The sequence below is a fragment of the Merops nubicus genome, unplaced genomic scaffold, assembly GCF_000691845.1.
Source record: "Merops nubicus isolate BGI_N331 unplaced genomic scaffold, ASM69184v1 scaffold15275, whole genome shotgun sequence".
Classification (NCBI taxonomy): Eukaryota; Metazoa; Chordata; class Aves; order Coraciiformes; family Meropidae; genus Merops; species Merops nubicus.
The window spans coordinates 72,721-85,666 of NW_008607736.1; the positions used below are offsets into that span (position 1 = coordinate 72,721).

At 40.9% G+C, this 12,946-nt stretch overlaps 1 protein-coding gene across 1 annotated transcript in view; it reads right to left on the reverse strand.

Moving 5' to 3' along the window:
- Window positions 1-12,128, reverse strand: part of ADARB2 (adenosine deaminase, RNA-specific, B2 (non-functional)) — a gene marked incomplete at its 5' end in the record, with an annotated part of 79,593 nt that extends 67,465 nt beyond the window's left edge. Inside the window, one exon of the mRNA XM_008940051.1 lies at window positions 11,221-12,128. Coding sequence (XP_008938299.1) covers window positions 11,221-12,128 — 908 coding nt within the window. The remainder of the gene's footprint in view (window positions 1-11,220) is intronic.
- Between the last annotated feature and the right edge of the window lie 818 nt (window positions 12,129-12,946).

Sequence of the window (12,946 nt, forward strand, 5' to 3'; positions counted from 1 at the left end):
CCTACATATATCGGAGAAAATGTCGTTTTTGCTAGTTCAGTTATTCACCTTAATTTCACAACCACAAAAAGGACTTTTGATATTTGTAATGCTAGCAAGTATATGTGCAAAGAAATAAGCTCCCAGAATACAGTATGTGGCATGGGTAGCAAAACACAGCTCCCAGCCACCATTAAAAAGTATTGCCCTATATGTGCCTTTGCAAGGATTTCACTTCCAGATTGTGTTATAACTCCAACAGTTTCCTTCCCAAATTTGAGTTTTTCACCAAAGGTGTCAATTCTTCTTCTCATCCCCAAAAAAACTCTTCCCAGATCCTCAATGGGGTAATTTCTATATTTTAAGCTTCTACTTCTGACTCCACCAAGTGCCCCTCACTTCTGCAGCTGGGAGCAGCCCTGCTCCTGCACACCAGTACCACCAGTGAGGAAAGGTAAACTGCCCATTCTAATCCCCCCACTGGAACCTCACATTTTGAAAGGAAGAAACAAAAAAATTGAGGCTGCTAACCACTACAGTACGAGTGTTTAATTTGCTCAGATCAATTTCTGTCAAAGGCATCTTGGAAGCCTTTTTTTTTTTTTTTTCCCCAGCTTGTCTTTGCAATGTTTCTTTCTCTCCTGCTGCTCAGTTCAGCCTCATTGGTGTTTATCTGGTGACCTGCTGTTACCAAGGGCTCCCCAACAGATCCCTCAGATTTGCACAACTCGCTCCTGCTTTGCCATAGAGAAGCTTTGCTCAGGTATCTGCTTGATATTAGCTCATTTACATGGCAAGTACGTTAGTCTGCCTGCAAGGATTTTCTCATCTGGCTTGTTTGCTTGCTTTTTGGTATGTAAAGGAGACTATACATTTTTTCTTTGTACTTTTTATTTTCTTTTTGAAAGAGGAAGGGATAAAGAGCTCTCTATGATCACAAATGTCCAAGAAAAGATGCGGGTGAAGACTTAATTTTCTGAAAATCTACCTTAATTTTTAGGCCCTCCCTACTCATAGAGGGAAAAATCAGAGACTGTAAATCTGAAAGTCATGTTACTTTCTTTTTTTCTTTATGAATGCAGGATTTAAAAGGAAAATTTATGCACTGTAGCTTGTCAGTGTTTTGGGGAATACTATTCATTTCTTCCCATCAGTGTTCTCCAGAATGTGGTGACAGCAGCAGTGTATCCCTCTTGTACTCTTATTTCCCTCAAAGTCAAAATGTAAAACATGCAGCTGAAGGCTCTTGCCCTGCAAAAGCAAAGGGCATCTCCTATCAGTAGGATTATTATGACTGTCACCATATATATCCTACACTAAAAAAAAGAAGGAACCAAAAAAATTATCTCAGCTTGAGGGTTCATATGGCAGTATTTTGTGGTCTTGTTTTTCAGAACTTTTTTTTTTTTGTGAATTTGAGTAAAATAATCTGCTTATTCAGCAAATAAATAATCTTCAAGATGTCTTGCTGTCTTTTCTAATTATCAGCCGGCACCTAGCAGAGGGGCAAATACAATCCACTAGCCATGCTGAGATGCTTACCAGAGTAAATGTTGATGGTTTAGGCCATACCTAAACCATCAGGGACCCAGACAGATGTCTTTGAGTTATGATCAACAGGAATGTGCTACAGCACTGAAGAAGGTGTAGTTTTGAAGAAGACAAGCACAGAATGGGCAAAGATATCTTTGAGTCAAGAACTCATGCCTACCCTACTGGTAATGCCCATGTAACTATATATAGGAAAAAATCCTGAGTGGCCTTTAGCTGAGCACTGAAGGAAGAACATGCAATGCCACAAGAGGCAGCAAGATATGACAGTGTTTTAATGTGTTGTCAGTCCTGGCTGGGGATAGCAAAACCCTTGCAGCTGAGCTGCAACGATCCATATGATACATAGAATGTATGTGCCAGGGCTTTTTTGTTTTTCTTGGTGAAAGCTGATAACTACCTTTAGCATCCATGAAGATATTTTCCAGAATGGTGACCCTCATGGGCCATCCCTCTTCTCTCTCTGTTATGAGTCACTGTAAGCATTATTATAGGACACTATTTTAGGTGAATCATGCTGCTTTCCAAGTGGTACAACTGCTACCTTTTGGCTCAAGAGAAAGTTTTAACAGCTATGAGATCTGTTTCCATTTTAATCTGAATTGCTGATATGCAGACACAAAAAGCTTCAGTGTGGCTCTGAATAGCATCTTCTGATGTGCATCAGTCAGCTTATTTGCCCCTCACTGCTACCAAAACCCTGAGTCTTCAAGGAACTTGCCTTTATGCTGGTTGCTATCAACCACTGCTCTCTATTATTTTCTAGCTTGGCTTTTTTTGGCTTCTGCATGTTGATGGCCACTGCCTTGGTTTGCAGAGGGTTTCTGGGTAGCTGGGTCAGGTTTAAACAAACATGTTGAATTTCTGCACCTCTCTTGGACACTGCTTCTCTGCAGTGACCAGGACAACCAAGCCATGACAGTATATTTCTGATACTGTTATGAACTCTTGTAAATATGATGAGTGTACAAGGGTCATTAGCCACTGAGGGTTGGAATGGCTTGCGTGTGTATCGAGGAGACTGGAAGAAAAGAAGGGGATGATTCATGAGTAATGAGTTTATTCTTCAATATCCCTGAGAGGATTATTATTTAAAAGCACAGGGCAGAGTTGATTTGGATAAAACCTAATTATCAAACAAGAAATGAAGCCAATGTTGCTGTCTTCACCCTCTTCACAAGACCTTGGAGACTCATATTGTTCGGTGTGTTTAACCTAATAAAGCAATGACCCACATAAGAAGGAAAGGAGTTGATTGTAATTATTTCTGTATAGTGCCCCGCTCATAGAAGATGGCCTAAAAATAGGAATTCAACAATTAAATGGTATAAGCAGAAGAATCTAGAAATCATGGGATGATTAGGCTATTTCTCTGAACAAACTAAACCATGTTCATTTTGTTCATTTGGCTATGTTTGTTCAGGTAATGTTTTCTTTCCACCTTTAGTTTTTAAGGCCAAACTGGATGAATAAAGTGAGAAGAAACAGCACACAAGGAATTTATACAGCAAATCAGTGAGGCTTCTGTAGCATGGTCTCATTTGGGTGACATCTGAGTGTAGCACTGATTTTAAGGTACTGTTGTCTGAATTCAGTTCTGATTACGTAGCTAGCATCTGCAGCAGATGTGATAACAAGTAGGTTAAGAGCAATCATGCTTAGGCGCTTTCGTATCAAATGTCTAGTCCAGTTTGGAAGACAAACAGGAAATAATGGTAGCTTGCTTGGAAGTAAACCCTGACTTATCAATTAGAAAACTAGAAAGGATGAAAAAACAACATAAATTTGCCTAAAGACAATATTGAAGTATTTAAGGTAGAGGAGGAGGAGTTTATGGATGCATTAAAATTTTATGTGTCTTAGAATTCAGTTGATGAGTATCATGAGACACAGACAATATTGGTTGTTTTCATTGAATAAAACTTTGTGATGAAAGGAGATGGATAATTTACCCACTTTCCCAGTGAATACGCATATTTATCTCCCACTTCTATTTCTCAGGAATTTGTAAAAATATTTTATCTTAACAAAAGTTCCCATCGTGCATCATGCATGTGAGAAATGAAAAAAACTCACTTTGCTCTGATAAATTTTGGTCCCATTAGAGTTCCAAATTCACTTGCAAAATGTTCATATACAGAAAGCACTGAATGAACAAGAAAGGATTTTAGTCTCTCAAAGAACGTGAGACTATTGTCTAGTTTTGTTTAGTTGTGTAAATGTCTACACACACAAATCACATTTTGCATCCATTATAAGTCTAAAGTCTCCTCTGTCCATTAATTCCCAACAATCCTAAGATTAAGCTTTAAATATATTCCACCTATTGGATTTTATGACATGCACACTATTTTGTGTGTGTGTGTATGTCTACGTATGTAATCCTTTCATATTGCAGTATGCATGAGCAGTTTAGCGGTGATAAAGGGGCAGGAGAAATATTTGTTTTCTCCAAAACTACCATACAAATGCACTACTTGAAGGCTAATGGATGCAATAAAATAAAATGGACAAAGATGTGATTCAGCAGGGAGGGGACAGTCCCTCTGCTGCACGTGCCACTGGGCTCCCCAGCAGCAGCGCTGGGGAAATGCAGGCTCTGAACCGCCGCCTCTCCGGGGTGCGCTGGCATTTTGTGGGATTAATCTTCCCCTCGCACCATCATCATCTGCCTGCCACACAGTTGGCACGAGGACCACAAGAGGGAGGTAGTCGTTGTAAAATAAATGGCAGGAACTTGCTTCTGATACTCTGTATATAGAAGCAAAAATCTGTTTGAATAATTAAGGCTTCCTAGATGTGACTGCAGATAAAAATAGATAAAGAACGCTGTTTTGGCATGACTGTGACACTCCAGCTCAAACAGAGAAGGCTTCACATGGAACTCGACCAAAGACAAGTTCACTCCAGACTCTTGTATTACAGCTCCATTTAGTGGAACAGAACAATCACGGCTTATATTAAGCAGGTAATAATGAAGCATCATAAACAATGTCTGGATGCAAGTCCAGGATGAAGCAGGAGCTTTAATGAGGTCCAGCTTGCTGGGAGCTTTTTGAAGTGTCTCTAGCTCACTTACAAAGCCAGAAAGCAGCAGAGGCAACTCTGACAGCTGCAAGTGTATCTGGGTTAGAAGGAAGTTTTATGTGTGGATGCCACCACACTGGGATTCAGCTTTCATGTGCTAACTAGCCCTGCTCGTTGCTGGAGCCCTAATCATTCTGCACAAAACATCTCATCATAATGGGCCGGACAAATAATAATTCTTCACAAATCAGACCCACACCATCAGCTTCCTTGACAGGCCAGCAGGTTCGCTGTGGTAAATACAGAAGCCAGCAGAGTCCACACTGTGTCTCACTAGCCGTGTTTAATAGGCAACGTAGACTCTGAAGGGAAGAAATCAAATGCTGGCTCTGTGGACGTATGGATGGTATGAAGTATTTGCAGCTATGCTAGAAGAGCAGCCAGCAGCCATGACAGACTGCTAACTCAGATTCACCCCACTGTCAATGCACTGCAATCAGAGTGGACTCTGCAGAATCTTTATAAAGGAAAATCTGTTATTTTTATTTTTCCATTTTTTCAGAGGAAGAAGGGTTTTTGGTTGCTTATAAACTTTGATTCTGTAAGTATATATACACTTGAAAAAAATGCCTTTCAGTCTTAGAGATTTTTTTCCTTGAAGATATTAAAATTATTTTTTCACTCCTGTAAATGGAGATCAGCCATTCATTTACTAATTATCACTGTTACTACAGGCCTCCTAAGTATTATTAATTAGATGAGTGGTATATTTAGACTTTAATATCTCCCTTAGAAGAGTTTTGTTTAGCATATCTGATGCTCTGAAAATCTTGAGCATGTTCTATATCATGTAGGAGTTAAAGACAAATGCAGAGGAATCTTTTGGGGATCCTCTTGGAGTTATCTATGGCTGTGAGAGAGCAGGGAGTTACAGGGTACAGCAACTGAGGAGCTAAGAGAGAGGTGTGGAGGGTGGAAATAGATAAACTAACTCAGAGACTTCCTGCAGTAGAGAGATGGAGTATTACTGTAGCCCAGATGATGGAAAGTAATGTGTTATTTTGCCGTGATGACTGGGTTTTGTGTATAAAACCCTACATGTATGTGCTGATGCTATGAAAGCAAGCAACGGGAGACCTTTCTACCCTCTTAATTTGTTTCCTGTGATTCCATGTAGGCAGCCCTTCTGCATCTCCCTTTGATCTTGCATGGAATATATACATTAAAACATTGTAATTTCTTCATCTAAGACTCAAGCTGTAATCTCTCTGGGGCAATAATCTTCTTTTATGTTGAACTTGTATGAAGGGTTGGGGTGTCCCGATTCCTCAGCTGTGAGCCTAGATGTGACTGAAATCTTATTATCAGCTGGGATAATAATAACGGTATCCAGTGCACTAATGCTGTGACTCTGAATTGGTTCTTTTGCCATTGTTTTGCTTAAGAAACTGTGATTCTAGAAATGTCTTGACTGCTTGTTGCTCTGCTTATTAAAAGCAACTTTCCCCACCTACAGAATCAGATTTTTTATATTGCAGAACCACCCCTCCAGTCCCTATTTCCCTTTCTTGCATCTCACTGCAGGAGCTACACACACACATCTATCAGCTGTTTCTCTTTGTGAAGGAGAAAACAGAAAAGATTATAAAAGAAATGTACCTGGTCACTTGACCAGAAAAAACCCTTCATAGAAACATGCTGAAACATGTTCTCAAAGCTCAGTGCCAGCTCAGTGTGCTGTCCCTCTGCACACTGGAGTCAGGTCCATCACTGCCAACATCAGCCCTGGTTTAACTGTGACACAGGTGAGAGGGCACGGTTGTGAGGAAGTTGGCAAATGAGGACACTGACAGAAATAGAGTGAAGGAGGCAGGAACAACCGACACTGCATAAAATGAACCAGTTTTGCAACACAGAGAAACAAATTTCTGGAGGGAAGTGGGGCATGGGGCTGTCCCCAACACAGTGGTGTTCTACCCACACCACTGCTTGCCAAGGTGACTCTGGAGTTAGCTGGTAGGAGTCCTTGACCTGCTCAGGGTAAAGAATGAGGATGCTGAGGTTGCTTTGGTCTACAAATGAAACTTTTGGCAAAGTGGGGATTTAACTGGATTCAGATGACTAGCTTTGTTTGCCAGAGGGAAAAAAAAAACCTGCTTCTTTTTGATGGTACACACACAAAACACAATGAAGTTTTGTTTAAATAAAAAAATTGACAACTGCTGCTCTGGAGGCTCTGGATGTGAACCAGCAAGAGCAGTAGCATCAAGCCATTTCAAAGTGGAGTGAATGTGATTTTCACACCTATTCTTTTTTAATTTAGGTCCATTTGAAATCCAAACATCTCTCTATGACTAATTTGTTATGGCCAATATTAATTAATGGTTTTGCTCTACAGCAGTAGGAATGGTATTTAGACTGAGTGAGATAGATTAGAAGGACTACAAGATTAGAAAGCAATCTGTAAACTGGTCAGATGCAGTTGGAGGTCACCTTGATCTCCTGAAATGAGCACGCTGCACTTGGAAAGGCTGGGAGCGTCTGGATGTGTTTCTACCAGCGCAGACTTGTTAGGGCTGGTTAGGTCAGCACCCTTTGATATTGTCTCCTGTTTTGGAATATAAGAATATTAGCTCCCAAGGTGAGGGGAAAGAATTGTCAGACTTCCATAAAAGCTGATGATCGAATAAATTGTTTGTTATTCGGTGGACACTATGAGTTTGGATGAACTATGCTAGGAAACAAGGAACAATACTTAGTGACTTAGAGACAGTTCTCAGAGATGCAATGTAATTTCCATTCTCCTGACTTGCTTTATCTCTGCCATTAGTTTAGCAGATCTCCAGGCTCCTATCTTGGCTACTCTGCTCAACGTGGCATGCCCAGCCTCAGACCATCAATAGTATTTATCTTGCACCTCAATGGCATAGCACAGATAAGACATCTGTTTGAGGAAGAACTGTGGCTGGCAGATTGATGGGCAAATGTTGTAACTATTTCAGCTGGTTCTGGGATTATCTCAGCCACTTTCTATTCACCCTATACACAGGCAAGAGCTCAGGTCCCCCAGCCATCCTTTTACCTGTATAAGAATCACAGAAGTGGATCAGGTTACTGTTGATGGCAGTGAAGAAGCAATAATCTTAATTATTTTTGGTTTATTATGAAATCAGATTTTTTTTCCTTGTGTAAAGTGTGATCGACTTTTTTTTTTATTATTATTTTTGAGTATAATTTTGCAGTCAGCCGAAACACCTTGTGGAACAATCTCAGGGAAGAAAATCAGAGGCACAGTGATGTTTTTCTAAGAAAGCAGAATTGTAAAGTGTTCACAATTTCGTGGTGGATTTTCAGCATTGGAAGGTGAGGGTTAGGAGAGGCAGCTGGAGAAGCAAGTTGGACCGCAGCTACCCCAGAGAATTAATCTATTTCTGCCTTTGCAATTCTTGCATTTCTTTGTTTTGCCTGAATCAGAAAAGATCAAGGTGGAAGGATTTTATATCTATGCTCTGCATTTCCTGGTGTTTCAGGAAGACTCCTGTGTAGGCAGCAGCTCTCAGGACAGGTTGGAGGACATGCTGCCCTTTTTGATATTTCACAGTCCCTCTCCCTTGGCCAGCAGGAAAAGTGGCTGTCAGTCTGAGGGCATGCCCGAGGCCCAAACTGAGGGATGCCATGTCCCCTGGGGTGAGTGAGGCAGAAATGTCAATGGTCATAAGGCCCAGCCCATAAGAATATCTGAACTTATTTCATACTTTCTTGGATACTGTGAAATCTATGTTCAGCACAACTGACAAACAGTATTACAAGATTTTTGGCTTTTTCTGTTTTCACTCAGGCTGTAATTAGGAAAAATCAAACTCTGGCCTCTTAACACCACTGTTAACAGCAAGGGGAGCAGGAACAGAGACATGTAAAGTTTGTATACTCTTTGTAAAGGGCAGTTTATCCAAAAAGATAAACATACGCCTAGATTCTACAAAGTACTCTAAATATAGGCAAAACTGTTACAGCTGATGCAGTTTACCTATCCTTACCATCACTAAGTTCTCTATCTGATATCCTAACAATATGATGGAGCACATGAAAAGAATGAATGGTCAGATAAGACAAAAGTTCTTATTCTGTGAAGAAATCAACCACCTCTAATATTTCAAATTCTATCCTTAAGCTTTTTGGGTTTCAGGGTGCTCTCCTGCTTTTAAACACTTTTGGACACAAACCAAGATGAGCCTACGAAGTAGGAATAGCTTTGAAAACTTGGCTTGAAATGTGCCCTTGAAAATGTGGTTCTCAGAAGGTCAGGGAGACAAGAACAAGCTGAAACAACTTTTAGAGCAGCTGGTTCTGACCACAGCTCAATAAGAACTACACTCCCCCCAGTATGGTTACCACCGCTTTGAGTGACCAAACTGCCAGATGGGCTGACTGAAACAGTGAGCAAACACAGTCACTTGGTGAGGTACTGCACAACACATCCAGAACAAGTAAAGCTGATTCTGGATCTAATGCTTAAGCTATAGACCAGCTGAAGTCAGTGGAAAAATGTCTGTTGGTTTCAGTAGAAGTTGGTTTATGACTTGAGTAACACAAACTCTGATTTTGTGTCGTGGCTGCTGTATCTATTGATGAGAGCAGCTAGTAAGGAGGTCAGCAGAAATCAGTGTTGAGGCTTCTCTCTCCAATTAATGTGCTGAATGCTGGCATTAAAAGTGCCTGAGTAATCTTTCAGTTGGACAATACATAACCACTCAAAAAACACCAACAGAGAAAGTACATTGACACCTTTTCACTGACATTTGTACTTCCAGAACAGTGAGGAGAAGAGCATAAGGAAGGCAGAATTTTACAAAAAGGAGAAAAAGCCATAAAAAAAGGAATATACACTGAAGAATGTGTCACCTAATGAACACTTGGGGATCAAGGTAAGATGTGATATTCAAGCAGTAGATGATCATGAAGCCATGCAACCAGGAAATATTTCAGAGAGTACTGAGGCAATGATACTTGGTGCGGTTTCAGAACATGAGAAATGATTGGTCAATGAATGGATGGTATTTATTTGCTGATCCACTCGGCAAAGTTCACTGGGGGCAGCAAAGCAGCCAGCAGGGTGGGACTAAAGATTCCTCTTTATATCCAAGTGCTAGGTTTCCATGGGGAAGGACAGGCATGTTCATCAAAACAATTTACTTTTTATCAGAATTAATTTGGGGAGGAAACAGCATAGATTTCTCATTTAAAACTATCCGTACTTTGTACTTTGGAGGAATACTAGGAGGATGGAACTGCCAGGTTGACCAAGGCTTCCAAAATGCCTGGAAAGCACTCCGTGAAGATCACTGCTATTACTAAATTATGCTATTATCCTACTGGTTCATGGATTTAAAAAAAATAGAATTAAAAGGAAGAGGTGGAAGATTATGATGTATTTTAGAATTTCTTACGTTTCTTATGTTTCTTTTTTGGAAACACAGGAAGGAAACTTCTGGATCACTAAAGAGGATTCCTGTGTCCTGCAGGCAATCACGTCACCTAAAAGATTCATCTCCTATCAAAACCCTTGAACATTTAATGAACATTTTTCAAAATGTTAATGAGAATTGCTACTAGTAATTTGCATTTACACACTACTTAAGGATCTTGAAGTGTTCTTTCATATAATACACTCATTTTTATTACAGGCATATTGGATTTAAATGACTTGCCTAGGGTCTCACAGCAAGCCAGCAGCAGAATGACTCTTAGTGCTCCCAGTGCTTTGCATTAAATCCTGGACATTAATATTTCCCTTCATAAAGGGAGCTTTGTAGCAGTAGATCACGTCCTGGTGCTGGTGGATCAAATCTTTTATGATAGCGCAAACAAATATAGAAATTACTGGAACCCATACAACAGTTCTCAATGTCTGCAAGTCTGGCTTCTTTTGAACTTAGAAAATTGACACAAGCAAGAGTAATGCTAAGATAGCCTTTGGCATATGACCAGCCATGAAATTTTGATGTGCTAAGTATATACCACAGGTCTATTTTCATGAATACAACAGTAATCTCTATGTTTGTTCCAGAAAAACTTTGGAGCTTTTACTACCTCTTGTGCTGTTGGAGGCATATTTGAAGACAAAAAAAGCACAACCCCCAAAATAAGCCTATCTAAACAAAAATCCTTAACTTTTCTAGTGGCAGAATTGGCTGGAGAGTTTGCTCTGACACAGACACATTCCTTGTCATTGCTGTCTCCTCTGAATGACACTCTTCTCATGAAATATTAACTCTAAGAAGGGGATATGGGGCATCCCTTTGCTTATGGGGTCCTTTCTGTCAAGAAAGGTGCATTACCACAGAATGACCTGATTTTTATGCCTGTGTCGATGTTCTTATTCTCTCTAGCAAACTGAAGCTTTAGGATGTCCTCCTGCATTTTGCCCGCTCATCTATGCCACCTCTGGAAAGGGCTGCAAATTGTATCCAATAATTTCAGGATACAATTTTCAAGCTTTTGCCTGTGGCATCTGGCTCCTTCTAGGAGAAAAAGCTATTTTGTGGTGTGACCCTTGCTATAGCATCAGAGGAGCCATCTGGTAGAACACCACCTAGAGCAAAACAGATCCCGCTCATTGAAAGAGTTCTTCCACAGCGCTGGTGGCTACCCAGGAGCTCTCACCTGTGGCAAATGGTGACATTTACTCCTGCTGGGAATGTGGCTGGGCAGCCGAATGTTGAAGAGAGCCTGCAGGGCCGCCTGCGCCGCTTGACCCTTGGCCAGCTTCTTGCTACGTCCCGAGCCTTCAAATGTTCTGCCGTCCACTCGCACCGCCATGACAAAGCTCTTGATGTGCTGCTTCTCCACCGTCTCTGAGAGGCAGACGTACCGCAGGCCCGACCGCAGCTCGTTTAGCAGCACCACCGGGTTCTTCTCGCTCTCTGCTTTGGATGCCACCTTGTGCTTGCTTTGCTTCCCGTGGCCCATTAAGTCCAGCGTATGGCAGAGCAGGCGCCCGTGGCGGTAGGCAGTGGAAAGCAAGTCGTTATTCACGGGGTTGTAGACCGAGAAGTCCTCGCTGTGTGTAGATGGTTCGAACTCCTTGAACAGAGTATCTGGGAAGTCTGCCTGATCAGAAGTAAAGTCTGTGGATGGGTTGATGCCGTTCCCCATGGCAAAGTGTGCCTGGCAGGCATTGGGGAACTGAACAAATGACTTCAGAGCTAGCTCTGCAGCACGCATTTTGGCTTTCTTTTTTGTGGGCCCCGTGCCTTCAAATGTGAGTCCATTTACTTCCACAGCAACGGCAAAGACTGGAGCGTGCACTGGACCTGTCTGGGAAACCATTTTATATTGTAAACCCGGTTTAAGTTCATGTAGCTGAACCAGAGCGTTCTTTGGTGTCACTGACCATGAGACTTTCTTCCAGATGAGCTGGAGTTTGCAGAAATGGCCATTATTCCCTTCCTCTAAAGGTCGTTTTCTCTTACTGCTAGGTGTTCCCCCTCTTGCCCTCTCATTGGAGGATACTGGATGATCCTCCAGGTTGTCAATGTTTCGATTTTCCTTTACTTCTGCACTGCTGGTACCTGTCAGTAAAGAAAGAAAAAACCTTACATTACAGTTGTCATCATAGTAGCTGACATTATGCCTAAGGCTGGCAGAAAAGCCAAAAAAAAAAAAAAAAAAAAAAAGATGTCCTTGCTCATCCCTTTTTGGGAATTTTCCTCAAATATCTGTATAATGGTTGGTTGATTATTTATAGCACAGATTTTCTGCTTGTCCTAAATATTTACTTGTCCCTAAAGTTCTGCTTGTATTAGTCACTAGCTTCCCATTTTAAAAAAAGTTACATCATTCAAAGATGAAGCATAACTGATGCCATGTGACTTATATGAACTACTGCATTCATGCTGGATAATTACTACTAAAAAGTGAATAGTTTGCTGAGTTCCCTTAGGCTGAGATTTGTTCTCTAATCACGTGGGTGAATGCTTATGAACACAATATTAGAAATCAGAAATGATTCACAAACAGAAAAATGAGCAAATGCATTGAATAATCTATTTTCAATGACTACTTTGGCTGGGTCTCCTCACATTATAGGCTCCTGTGTTGCTAACATCATGAATCCAGCCTGAGAAATGATCTGACAGACCTTCCTAGCATCTGAAACAATAATCTGGTCTGGACTCAGATTCCAGTTTCATAACTGAGCATCTCTTGGTTAAATTCAGTTGCAGATACCCTCAGCTCCTGCATCAGCAACAATTTCTAATTTGCAAAAATTCCAGATAAATCTAAACGAGAATAGGAAACGCCAGAGCATCATAATTGGAGTAATTACTGATGTAAAGAATGAGCTATATCAAAGAAAAGCCATGACAGAGTGACTGCCACTTCCTGG